General features: G+C 54.8%; 1 protein-coding gene across 2 annotated transcripts; it reads right to left on the minus strand.

Annotated features, from left to right (window-relative positions):
* Positions 1–10,284: 10,284 nt before the first annotated feature.
* LOC128835458 (transmembrane protein 217-like) lies at positions 10,285–12,412 on the minus strand. Of its 2 annotated transcripts, none has more exons than XM_054024960.1 (3): positions 12,319–12,412; positions 11,602–11,658; positions 10,285–10,979 (listed from the first exon to the last, which is right to left on the minus strand). In XM_054024960.1, exon 3 carries the CDS (start codon positions 10,853–10,855, stop codon positions 10,304–10,306), a length of 552 nt encoding a protein of 183 aa, XP_053880935.1. In that variant the 5' UTR covers positions 10,856–10,979; positions 11,602–11,658; positions 12,319–12,412; the 3' UTR covers positions 10,285–10,303. The 2 variants fall into 2 exon arrangements, with proteins under 2 accessions (XP_053880935.1, XP_053880936.1); XM_054024961.1 differs by having other exon boundaries at positions 10,285–10,984.
* Positions 12,413–13,498: the final 1,086 nt, after the last annotated feature.

The following is a 13,498-nucleotide window of genomic DNA, read 5'->3' on the forward strand; positions in this document are numbered from 1 at the left end:
GCCGGCTTGTTCAGTTCCGTCACCATAAGCCAACATTTACAGAGGGGGAACCAATTGGGCTGGCGTCCAAAGTCTTAAATGGGCACTGGCCTAAGAGCGAGTGCGCAGTCCCCACGCCATCAGCGAGCGATTCAGGGAGCCTTCCCCCACCTCTCTTCCTCCTAGTAAGAGGACTCAGCGACCCACTGCAGAGAAATAGCTAGTCCAGAAAGATACTATGATTCCGCAGAACCGCGTCAGACGGGTCCCAGGCTCCATGGGATAGTCTGGAAGATCAGGGGTTCATTCCCCAAATGTTCTGTATGGCACCTAGCACTCCAGGTGTCAATCAATAACCCAACCGCACCATGGACCAGACAGGGAAGGAAACCAGCATTTTAAAAAGGGTATGTCCCCTTTTCCCACCGTACACAGCTGATCAGCAGCCACTAAGAAGCGTTTGATTTGATACGAGTCTTTTGAAGCCGTGTTCGTGCACAGCATCATTGCAGATGAAGTCTGTGCAACTCAGACCCTAGGACTTGGGTCCCCTGAAGCTCAGGGCACAAACCCAGATGATCTGCCGAAGTTCTAGAAAGGGTGCTGTCCAGTCACCTCTCCAGTCACCTTTCCCCTTCCATTGCTAAATTCTCTCTATGGGAATATTTCACATCTATCAGACTCCGTTCTGCCCACAGCACTTTGCCAATTAACACTTGAACAGCCCAGCACAGACCTGGCCTAAGCTTTCAAGAGATCTCAGTTCCCAACAGTCCCCACCACCCACTGGGAGCTGAGCAGTTTTGAAAATCTGGCACTAAATTAAATCTCCACTGCCTCCTTCTCCTCCCTCTCCCCCACCCTCAGCATGGTAAGTGTACAGCAACATGGAAATGCAGCCACTTCTGGGGCAGAGGCACCATTAGACTGCATGCAGCATGAATGGGGGAAGAGAAAAAACACAACCTTGGACACTTGGGCAAACCCTCTGCTCTTATGAGAAGTGTCCCACCAGGCAGGTGACATGGGGGGTGTCAAGGCTGTTTCCCCACTCTGGCATGTCAAGTGCAGAAGGTCGGGGCCTGCAAGGATTCTAAAAAGGAATACTGGCCACTCCAGGCTTGTATTAAACTCCCAAGGTTACAGCTTCTCTCTGACCTTGGATGGGTAGATGCTGCCACCACCCAAGTGCAACCCCCCCTCCCCCCAATTTTGGAACCCAGGCAGGCGCACTTGGAAATTCCTTCCTGTGGGGTACCCTCAAGCCCTGTCACCCCCCTTCAGGAAAGAGCTGAGAAAGAAAACAAAGGAAATCAGCTGTTTCCACCAGCTAATTAAACAACATGTGCACAAACCTCTTAGGACACAATAATCCAATTCTATTCTTAAAAAAGGTAAATTTTATTAAAAACAAACAAGAAAGAAAATACATTTGGAACTTTGTTGTTTAATCTAGCAAAAAGCCTATTACAAGGATTAAGCATCAAGATAGCTCTCCTGAGGTCCAGATTAAAGGTTACAAGCAAAACAAAAGCACCTGGAGTTAGCACAGAGCTGTCCACAAGCCATAAAGAAATAAAAAGTGATAAACCTGATTGCATCTTCCTAGACATTTCCTGATCCACTTACATATCTGAGGTTTCAAATAAGTAAGTTTCTAGGTATGATCTGGTGATTTCCATACCTGGCCCACAGCTTTTTACAGCATAGCTCCAGCCCTGTCTCTGCTCTGTCCTCTCTCTCTGGAGAACAGACAGACAAAGGGAAAGTTTTCCCCAATTTTAAAAAGTTCTAGCCCTCCCATTGGCTCTTTTGGTCAGGTGCCCACTCCCTTCCTTTTACCTATGCAGGGAGACTTTTTCACCCTTTACAGGTAAAGCAAGTAGAGAACTACTACTATGAGGGATTTTATAACTAAGTGGCTGGGTGTTCATAAAAGGGAGCTACCCCCCCATTTATCACAGGGGGAAGAATTATTTATCACCCACGCAAAGCAGACAGTTTTTAAGATCTCACCCCAAAACCCTCCGAGACACCCACCGAGCTGTGCCCACTAGTAGCATTAGAGTTTGCCATGCTGTCTGGTCACACATCGACACGGGGGCTTGGTAACCTGTAGCTCAAGCTAGGGCCTGCTAATGCTGTTTGCACAGTTGCCCAGAGCAGCTGCTGTATGGATGTGGCTGTAGAGGTCCAAGGGTCATCCTGCACTGGACAGCAGGGCAGGCAGAGTGACAGAATCATTAAATAAAATAGGGTTACCATATTCAAACATTTAAAAAAAAGGACACTCCACGGGCCCTGGTCCCGCCCCCGGCCCTGCCCCAACTCCGCCCCTTCCCCGCCCCAACCCCACCCCTTCTCCACCGCCATTCCAACCCCTTCCTCAAAGTCCCTGCCCCAACTCTGCCCCCTGCTCTGAGCACCCCGCATTCCCCCTCCTCCCTCCCGCTCTGATCTTGGTTGGGGGTTGCTAAGTGCTTCCCTGCTCCCTACTCGCCCCACAGCCCCTGCAGCCTCTATGATCTTGCCTGCCCTGCTCCTCCTCACCCTGCAGCCTCTGTGTCCCCCCACCCTTGCAGCCTCTGTGCCCCCTGCTCCCCACTCACCCTGCAGCCTCTGCGCCCCCTGCCTGCCCTGCCCCTGCAGCCTCTGAGCCCCCTGCCCCTGCAGCCTCTGTGCCCCCTGCTCCCCACTCACCCTGCAGCCTCTGCACCCCCTGCCTGCCCTGCCCCTGCAGCCTCTGCGCCCCCCGCCCCTGCAGACTCTGTGCCCCCTGCTCCCCACTCGCCCTGCAGCCTCTGCGCCCTGCCCTGCCCCTGCAGCCTCTGCGCACCCTGCTCCCCACTCGCCCCTGCAGCCTCTGCGCCCCCCCGCCCCTGCAGACTCTGTGCCCCCTGCTCCCCACTCACCCTGCAGCCTCTGCACCCCCTGCCTGCCCTGCCCCTTTAGCCTCTGCACCCCCCGCCCATGCAGCCTCTGTGCCCCATGCTCCTCACTCGCCCTGCAGCCTCTGCGCCCCCTGCCCCTGCAGCCTCTGCACCCCCCGCCCCTGCAGCCTCTGTGCCCCCTGCTTCCCACTCACCCTGCAGCCTCTGCACCCCCTGCCTGCCCTGCCCCTGCAGCCTCTGCGCCCCCCCCGCTCCTGCAGCCTCTGTACCCCCTGCTCCCCACTTGCCCTGCAGCCTCTGCACCCCTGCACCCTCTGTGCCCCCTGCTCCCCACTCGCCCTGCAGCCTCTGCACCCCTGCAGCCTCTGTGCCCCCTGCTCCCCACTCGCCCTGCAGCCTCTGTGCCCCCTGCCTGCCCTGCCCCTGCAGCCTCTACACACACCCACCCCCCGCCGCCTGCCCTGCTCCCCCCGCTCACCCGGCAGAGGGAGAAATGCAGGCTCCACGTGGAATCAAACACAGCCGCGCTGCTCTGTGGGGGAGGGGGAGGGACTCTGGCTGCTAGAGGCCCTAGTGGCTGCGAGCAGCTTTCAATCAGGCCAGGCATCCAATCAGCTGCGCCGCACTCCGCAGGAGGGGAAGGGGGAAATCCTAATCTTCTTGATTAGAAATCTCCCCCGGACGGCCATTTAACACTGAAAAAGCCAGACATTTCGGGGGAAACCCAGACGGATGGTAACCCTAGTACAGCGCCTAGCACAGGGGGGCCCTGCTCCCTGGGTGCGCCCCCGCCCACAGTACCAATAATAACTAATAATCATGAGCGGACGTGCGCTCATTCGCACCTGCGCTCCCTTAGCTCCCGGACCATGTCTCGTCAGCTTCGTCTCAGAATCCTTCTCAATGCAAACCCTGGACCAGCGGCAGCCTGGAGTAACTCTTGACTTCGCTGGCGTCGCGCTGTGCCGGAGCCTTCTCGCCTTACATAGCATGTAGGCCAGAGCCCCTCTTCACCTGTAGGTTTATACCGGCGGCACTGAAAGCACAATCGGGCCTAGCATACCCCGTCCCTGCCACACTGGGTGAGCAGCACCAGTTCCCCTAAATACTGCTCCGTTGGCCCTTACAAACCCCACCCCCAGCCGTAAATACCTGACCCCAGTGGGAGCTCCCTAACCGCTCGCACGCTTTTTATTCCGTCCCATCACTCCCTACCATGGTTACCCCCAGAACCAGTATTACCATAAACTTTGTAGTATTCCCTCCCTGCTCTGTGCTTACTAGTGACAGACCTGGGCTGGAGACGAACACCCTCAGGGTTCTGTGAGGCTTTCGAGCTGAGGGCTGGAGTCATTTCTAGGACTTCTGGTTCTTTTAATGGGGGCTTCCTCCTGTCCCTCTTGCTCTGCTTCGGCCTGTAGCCAGCTTCCTCCCATCCTACTCTGTCAATGAGACTCAGCTGTGGAGGGCCTGATGGGGGGATTTAGTCCCAATAGGGCCTTGCCTTCTCCGCTGAGGCGGCTGACCATGCGGCCTGAGTCGCTGCTGGTTGTGATGCTTGTGTGAGGTGAATACCTGGCTGCTGGGAGTTGCTGGGAGTCCCACCAAACTCATGTCACACAGGAATGGGGAGCTGGCCTCAGACACCTGGGGCCTGGCTCCCTTTGCTGATTGGTGCCTTTCCTCAGCTTGCTGACTATTTATTGAGTGAATACCCCGTCCCCTCAGGCAGCAGGTGGCATTTCATCCCCTCCCTCAGTCTGTGTATTGCCCTATATTTGTCCTGCTTGGCTCATGCCTTCCTCTATGTGCGTCATTGGCACATGCTAGCGGGACTCCATAGTTATCATTTTAGAGTGACATTCGTCCGAGGCCTTGGCACTACTTAAGTCCTCAAAATAGGCCTTAAGGGCAGGACTTTCCGACACGTTTGCACACTGGGGACTGGGCACTGCTGAAATCTGACCCTTACTTAGGTGCCTGAATGAGGTTATTGGAAAACCATGTCCCAGTTGCAGGTGCTGAGTCCTTGACTATCTGTCTCTGCGTTCATTTGCCCGTCTAGCCCTATGTGGGCCCTCTGCCCTGGGGTGCCTTTCACCTTTCACGGGAAAACCAGGATTTGGGCAGAATAAAACCTTGAAGTCAAACTTTTCCTCTCTCACCCCACTGTGAGATGGCAAGTAAGGGGTTAAAACCTGGGCACCACCTTTCTTTGGGGGGCAGTAATTGGGATGCTGGCTTAGCCCATCAGGGAGGAGGGGAATGTCTTGTAACTAGGGCTGATTTCATCTGAGTCATTCCCAAACAATTTCCCCAAGGAACAAAGCCCGTGGGGCCAATCGGTGAAGAAGCCAGAGGTAAAATTCCCAGGGAGAGGGAATTTTCTCTATCTCCTTATCCTGAGGCCTGGATGGAACAGATGGATTGCGAAGGACCCAATCCAGTGACCGCTGACATGGAAAGGAATCTTTCCACAGACTTCAGTGGGAGTTGGGACAGACCCTGAGCACTTAGACCAGATTTTCAAGCATGTCCACAGATTCAGGGTGGCTCAGTTCCCCGGGCCACAGTAAGTAGGCCTGATTTGCAGAGATGCTGAGCATTCACAGCCCCCATTGGCTTCTGCTGCACTTATAGGCACTTCATGCTTCTGAAAATCAGGCACCAAGGTGTCCCATTACTGGAGGTGCCCCAAATCGTTCGCTGCTTTAGAAAACATTGACCTTTGGACTCGCTGTGCCAGAGTTTCCCCCTCTGCAAACCAGGACTAGTGATATTGATCTGACCTCCTGCTGATTGGGAAGTTGTGAGGTTTAGTGCATTCGTGGTTTGCCAAGGGCTATGAGCGCCTCTGCTACCGGAGCAAAGCTGTGTTGTCTCTCGGTGACATGATTTGTGTTACGGTGCATTGGGAGTTTGCTAACCAGATGGAAGAGAAAGCTGAGCTCCAGCTGCAAAAGCTGGTTGCAGATTTTGATCAACCTAATCTTTGGAGGGGGGGGATGCGTTTTGATCTTAAGTCCTTTCCAGCCCATTATAAAGAGAGGGGCCATTTATGAAAGTGAGATGCCGACTGCCAGATGTTGGGGTTTTGGAGGCGGGGGGCAGTGACTCAGGCTGACCTCTATGTAAGACATCACGATGATGATTGCTGCTAGTGCCTGTGAGCCCCATCACGAATCAGGACCTGTCCCATTAGGAACGAGGCACGTTAGAATTAAGGCACGCATTTGTTACAATGCGGGTGATTAATCATTGGTACAAACGGCCAAGGGACGGGATGGATTTTCCATCTCTTGATGTTGTCCAATCAGGCCTGGGTGCCTTCTGGAAGACATGCTTTAGCCAAACACAAGTTAATGGATCAGTACAAGAGTAACTGCAATTCTCTGGGCAGTGATTCCCAACTAGGGATCTGCAGCACCCTGGGTAGCCGTGAGCAGGTTTCAAGGGGATCTGCCCCAGGAGGCGGGACTCGGGGAAGGGAGCGCTACCTCCGCCCTTTTACTCACCTCAGCGGGCCACCCAGCCTGTGGGTCAGCACCAGCAACGCGTTTCACACCAAGTAAGTAAAACAAAAATAATATTCCCTTTTTTTATTTTTGCACCTCTGTGGCACAGGTGGGCCGAGGAGTTTTTATAGCATGTTGTGGGGGCCTCAGAAAGAAAAAAGTTGTGAACTCATGATATAGAGGAGGTCAGACTAGGTCAGGGGTTCTCAAACTGGGGGTCGGGACCCCTCAGGAGGTCGCGAGGTTATTACATGGAGGGTCGCGAGCTGTCAGCCTCCATCCCAAACCCTGCTTCGCCTCCAGCATTTAGAATGGTGTTAAATATATATAAAAAGTGTTTTTAATTTATAAGGGGGGTCACACTCAGAGAATTGCTATCTGAAAGGGGTCACCGGTACAAAAGTTTGAGAACCACTGGACTGGGTAATCTAATGGTCCCCTCTGACTTTAAAGGCTATGGAAGTATGAAACTCTGAACCTTTCTGTTCTAATAGGACTCAAGAGACAGCACGCGTGCCCCCCACTTTGCCCCTGCCTTGGAGGGGCTGATCTCGCTGCAGCTGGGAGCCTCAAAATTAACTTTCAACTTTCACTTGGCTTTAAGTTCCTTCCCCTGCTTGGCTGGGCACAGGAGGGAGAACTGATTCTTGTCCCTTCACTTTCAGTCTTGTTCAGAATTGAAAGTTGGCCTTTGTCTTTGGCCCATTTCCAGCTGGGAGGCTCCTGCTGGCACCTAGGGGGTGGCTGGTTCAGGAGAAAAGAGAGGCTCTGTAAGGTGTATAACGCAGGGTGGTGTAGGTGGCCTGGCTTCTTATCAGCTGTAGAATTGTACTGCCCTCTGGTGTTAGCATGTCCCGTTTAGGCACCGAAACTAAGAGCCAGATTTTCATGTGCTCAGTGCTTGGCTCTTCTGAAAATCTGACCCAGTCGTGTCTGCTGAGCCCTAGAAAATCTGGTCCTAGGAATCTCTGTCTAACTTTAAAAAAGACACTTCCTGGCCTCACTTGAATGTTAACGAGAAAGACTGGGGGCCGTTCTCCTTCACCTTACACCTTGTGTAAATCATTCAGACTCACGCACAGTGGGCAAACGATGCAAGCAAAGCAGCCTGCCAGCAGTTTATACTGACTTTCTGCTCACTTAGCCCTGGTGTAAGTGACCACGCATGATGCAGGGAAATCTAGACTCAGACCCATTCTCTTCTTGAATTTTTACACAAATAATAGTATTTTGCCCACCTAGAACACCTTCCTTCTCAGGTCCTCACAGCACTTTTGAGAGTATTGAAGGAATCCTCTCGACTCCCTCTTCCCCCCCTTTCATCCCCCTCAGTCTCTGCCCCATTCCTCCCCCCCGCGCCATATTCTCCCCTTCCCCCGACTCCTCCCCCCTCTTGCTCCCATTCCCGTCCCCTCCCTTCCCCCCGGCCTCCGCTCCTCCCGCACTAGCCCGGACCCCACCCCCTTGGTTCCGACCCGGCGGGGCTGCGAGCCGAGCCACTGGCGCCCGGTTCGGTTCGGGCTGTGCCGGTTCCGGTTCTGGTCCCGGTCCCGGCCCTGGAGCAAGGGGACGGGGCGGGGATGCTGCTCTCCAAGATCAATTCGCTGGCCCACCTGTGCTCTGGGTCCGGCGGGGAGCTGCACCCGGCCAAGCTACAGCCAGGTGAGGCCCGGTTCGGTTCGGATCGACAGCAGGGGGTGGCTCCGGAGTGGGGTGCCCCGGAGTGGTCCGGGTTCAGTTCGGGAGGAGCCCCGCCCTGCTGGGCATTAGGGAGGTTCGGTTCGAGAGGGGTAGGTTCAGAGAGGAGTCTGGTTCGGTTCGGGGGAGGGATGTGGGTCTGGTCCGGTTTGGGGGGTTCGGTCTGAGGAGGGCTGGGGGGTCTGATCCAGTTTGGTCTGGGGAGGGATGTGAGGCTGGTTCAGTTCGGGGAGGGAGGTCGTTCTGAGAAGGGATGTGGGGTTGCTGTGGTTTGGAGGGTTGGCCGGGTCTTTTGAGGACACAGCTCGTTCTGATCATGGTGTCTGTGCCTCTCTGCCTGCAGGGAAGGATAAGGAGCCCCTGGAGAAGCTGTACCAGGTGGGCAGACTGCTGGGCAGTGGTGGCTTTGGTTGTGTCTACTCGGGCACCCGCCTGTTGGACGGCGCCCCAGTGAGTAGAGCCTGGACAGCGACCCCCACCCCCAGGGCCGGCTTTAGGCCGATTCAGCCGATTCGGCTGAATTGGGCCCCGCGCCAAGAGGGCCCCGCGCTGCAGCTATCAACCCCGCCCCGCCCCCAGCTCACTTCCCCGGCCCCTCCTCCCCTCCCCTGAACGCCCCGCCCCCTCCCCTGCTTCCCGCGAATCTCTGATTCGCGGGAAGTCTGAGACGAAGCAGGGGCGGGCCAGCAGCACGAGGTAAGCTGGGGTGGGGGCGGGAGAAGGGCTCAGGGGAGGCGCGCCCATCCCGCAGGCCCCAGCGGCTCTGGCCCGGCTTGGCTCCAGCCCGGCCCAGTCCCCGCGGCTCGGGGCCCCCCGTCGTCCCCGCGGCGCGGCCCGGGTCTCCCCCCCCCCCGCGCGGCTTCCGCGGCGCGGCTGGGATCCCCCCCCACCCCCGGCGCGGCTCCCGCGGCGCGGCTGGGATTCCCCCCGGCGCGGCTCCTGCGGCGCGGCTCGGGTCCCCCCGGCCCCGGCCCCCCGGCGGCACGGCGGGGCTCAGGTCCCCCCGGCCCCCCGGCGGCGCCGCGTGGCTCGGGCCCCCCACCCCCACCCCCGGCGCGGCTTCTGCAGCGCGGCTGGGACCCCCACCCCACCCCTGGCGCGGCTTCTGCGGTGCGGCTGGGACCCACCCCCACCCCCGGCGCGGCCCCCGCGGCGCGGCTCGGGTCCCCCCAGCCCCGGCCCCCCGGCGGCGCGGCTCGGGTCCTGGGGGCAGGGCTTGCAGCAAGCCCCGCCCCCAGGAATCGGGCCCCGCTCTTGGTAAAGCCGGCCCTGCCCACCCCCACCCCTGCAGCCCGCTCCCCATGCACGCTGCTCTATTGATCTCCACCTTTGCGTCCCTTACCCAGTTACATCTCCTTTGCTGTGCCCTGGCATAACCACCATCTTGCATCCCTTCCATTGGTCCCTTGTTTGCCTCCCCTCTTTCTGGGGTTGCCTGACCTGATTCTGATTGTCTGTCTGGTTCTGTTTGTGTTCTAGGTAGCCATCAAGCACGTGGCCCGGGACCGGATTTCCGACTGGGGAGAGCTGGTAAGTGTCTAGGGCAGGTATTTGTTTACTCTTACATGGCAACCATGCAATGATTTAGTTAGGCTGGATGCCAAAGATATGCGGCATGGTCTACTTGAATGCATCCTCTCAGCAGCATCTGCTACACGGTTCTTACGATACCCTGATCATAACTTACAGCTGTCCCAAGCACCTAAATCCCTTTTAAAAATGAGTGCTAGGCTCCTAAATCAGTTAGGTGTTTCAACACTGAGCACCGCAATGCCTAAATATCTTTCAAAATCTGGCCTTATGTCAGGCTTTTCATCCCTCGAGCTTCCAGTGCCTTACATATATACTATACAGCAATATCTTTCTCTCCATTTTACGGATGAGAAAACTGAGGTTGGGGGAGATGACATGACTCGCTCAAGGTCATTTGGTGACTCGGTAGCAGAACTGTGGATAGACCCAGTTCTGCTGACTCCCATGCCCTGTGGCTTCCTGATGCAAAATAAAAGCCAGGGGAAAAACCTAAAACGCAAATATAACTCATGGGCTTTTGGGGTATTTATTCAGGACTTGAACTCAGAGCCTGGGAAATGCAGCAACAGCAAGAGAAACACTGAATTACACAACAGAGGAAGGAGATTACACAGGTAATGGTCTCTCATCTCCATCAGTAGGAAACACGTGAAAATGGGGCCAAACGTACTGCTCCAATACCTCCCCTCACACGCCTTTCCTAGCAGTGGAGCCCAACCTAAACCTGGGCAGTTCTGACACGTTCAGCCCTTCTTGCCCTTTGCTTTCAATAATGATCAGGGCATATTTGACAATGAAGAAGAGCCAGAAACAATCCATGGGGATCCTGATGGCCAGCCCAAACCACTCCAGGGGGCTGAGGGAAAACCAGGCTTCTTTGGAGACCAGGTAAGCCAGGGCCACGATGAGGCTGTTAGCCAGGTCATAGAAGATGATCCATGCAACATAGGCGAACATGCCCATGTAGAGCCGCTTCTGGACTGAGTAGATGAGGAAGACACACACCAGGTAGGTCATGACAGCCAGCGTGATGGCTGTATAGTAGCAATACGGTAGCATCTTCCCCACTTCAGTTAAGTTGAAGGGCTTGATTTGTGCCATGTCAGTCATTGCTCGTTCCAAGTGGCCAACCTCAAAGATCAGGTAGATGTTGGTCACTAGGATCATGTAGACAGCAGCTACAGTGGCCCCGGCCTTGGGGGTCATGCCACAGAACCCCACCGGGCGCAAGATGGTCATCGTGTTTTCTCCACAGGCAACGTCGCTGGCCAAGGAAACTGAAGGAGCGTCGCAGAGTAGAAAGGCAAGCTAGGAGAGACGTTGGCGGGGCTTGTGTTAGGGATTAAGTGCAGTGAACTCAAGCCTGTGCTGGAAAAGAAAAGGATCAGGTTAAAACATCGTGGGGTGGGGGTGGGAGGGGAGGGTCATCATGTGGAACGCCAAAGGAGGAGAGTTGATCAGTGTGCACACACACACTCTGTAACCCCATCGCTTTCTCTCTCTCACACACACACACTCTGTAACCCTATCTCACCAAGATTCCTGCTAAACCAAAACTTGGTTCTGTCCCCCATGATCCTTTGTGCTCTTCACCACGGTCCACCTCCCCCAACACTCGAGTGCAGAGAAGGGCTCCCAGCCCCCTTAATCAATGACAGGCCATGCTCCAGCGCTCCTGAATTGAGAGACCTGCCAGCTTTAAAGGGAGGGCCACCCTAGTCCCCTTTTAGAAACAGTGAAGGGGACAGGTGGTTGATTGCTCGAGTTCCCGTGGAACTGATTTTAATGGTGGAGAGATTAAATTTAATTGTGTTTACCGAATAATTAATGACATTAGGGTGCCTGAACCCTTGGATCAGCCTCCTTATTATTTTAATCTCAATAACACAGAGTCTAGCAGTCTCACAGCTGTTGGCGTCCTCAGTGCGACCTGGTGGATAGAGCACTTAGGAGATCTGGGTTCTATTCCCACCTCTAGCACTGACCTGCTGGGTGATCTTGGGCAAGTTACGTCGTCCCTCTCCGTGCCTCAGTTTCCCCACCTGTAAAATGGGGATAATGATACTGTGCTTTGTCAAGCACTTGGAGAACTACAGATGAAAAGTGCTAGATTAGAGTGAGGTCTTTATTATTATTATTTCATTAAAATCACCAAATATATGTTGAATCAATTATTTGCTGCAATGTAACCACTCAGCTCTAGATTGCAGGCCCCTTGAGCCAGCTCTGTACTGACACAGAATTTTGTTTTTTAAAAAAACATTGCAAAATAAAATAAATGAGAAGAAAAGGTGCAATGCCAAGCCTGCAGGCTGACTCCTCAGGGGGGCTGAGTGCCCACAGCTCTCCTGGAAATCCACAGACCATGTTTTCCAAAGAGCTTAGGGCCAGCTTCACAGGAGCCCAACAGGGCCTGCAATCTGGACCAGGTTGACCAAGTTAGTTTAGTGCTCAGCAGCTCCCATTGTGGTGCTCTGGCCAGATTTCTAGGCTATGAATGCCAGCAATTCCTCTGAACTCAAAGGGCCAACGCCTGGAGCTTTAATCAAGCAAACTCCCATCAGTGTCAAGAGAAGTTTGTTTGAATGGGAACATCTGGAAGTAGCCCTTTATATTTCATCTCCATCTTTCATGTCCACCAACAGGAGGCATTTCCAGCCTCTCAAAGGTTAGACTCAGTGAGCAGGTCAGGGCTAACTTACCTCCTTCCGAGAGAGAAAAGGGAGGAGACCTGGTGGATGGATCGGCTGCGATATCTTTGCACCGTCTGGAAGTAATGCCTAGCTACAATGCCACTGACCGAATGGCTCAGAGACCATGTGCTCTTCCCCTTGGGACCCTGCTTTGATAAAGGAATAACTCCTCAGCTCACCAGGAACCTATAAAACAAAGGGAACATAGGAATTGCCAGATGGAATCAAAACCAAGCTCCATCTAGTCCAGGAGCCTTTCTCCAACAGTGGTCAGTGCCAGATGCTTCAAAGGAAGATGCAAACAAACAAACAAAAACCAGAAGGTAGCAGTGGGCTAATCTAACAGTTAGAAACTATGGCCAAACAGAAGGCACCTAGCCCAGATATTGACAGAAACCAAACTATCCACCTGCCTAGAGCCAGCAAAAGGTGACTGCTTCCCCCTGCTAAAAGAAGAACAGGAGTACTTGTGGCACCTTAGAGACTAACAAATTTATTAGAGCATAAGCTTTCGTGGACTACAGCCCACTTACGAAAGCTTATGCTCTAATAAATTTGTTAGTCTCTAAGGTGCCACAAGTACTCCTGTTCTTCTTTTTGCGGATACAGACTAACACGGCTGCTACTCTGAAACCTTCCCCCTGCTGGAGACCAGCACCTAGGACAAGGGCCTGGGAGAGGACTTGTCTCCATGGCCAAGAAATCAGTAGTGCTTCCTTGGCCTGTTCGGGCAATGAAGAGATTTCCGACCCCACATCGGGCAGGGATGCATTACTGCCAGCCCTAGATCCTACACTTTAGGATGGGGCGTGACTCTGTTTGGCTTCCTCCCTTAAAAGAATCCAAAAGTTATGCACCTGCTCAAGTTATGCACCCCCCAGAACCCCCGACCAATCTAACCCCCCCGTTCCCTGTCCCTTGCCTGCCCCAACCGCTCTCTACACCCCCTTGTCCTGACAGCCCCTCCAGGACCCCAGACCAATCTAAACCCCCCGTTCCCTGTCCCTTGCCTGCCCCAACCGCTCTCTACACCCCCTTCTCCTGACAGCCCCCCCAGAACCCCCGACCGATCTAACCCCCCCGTTCCCTGTCCCCTGCCTGCCCCAACCGCTCTCTACACCCCCTTCTCCTGACAGCCCCCCCAGAACCCCCGACCGATCTAACCCCCCCGTTCCCTGTCCCCTGCCTG

Source organism: Malaclemys terrapin, chromosome 4 (genome assembly GCF_027887155.1).
Source record: "Malaclemys terrapin pileata isolate rMalTer1 chromosome 4, rMalTer1.hap1, whole genome shotgun sequence".
NCBI lineage: Eukaryota > Metazoa > Chordata > Testudines > Emydidae > Malaclemys > Malaclemys terrapin.

Coding starts and splice junctions, on each gene's coding strand:
- LOC128835458 (XM_054024960.1), bottom strand. CDS start 10,855: ATGACCATCTTGCGCCCGGTGGGGTTCTGTGGCATGACCCCCAAGGCC.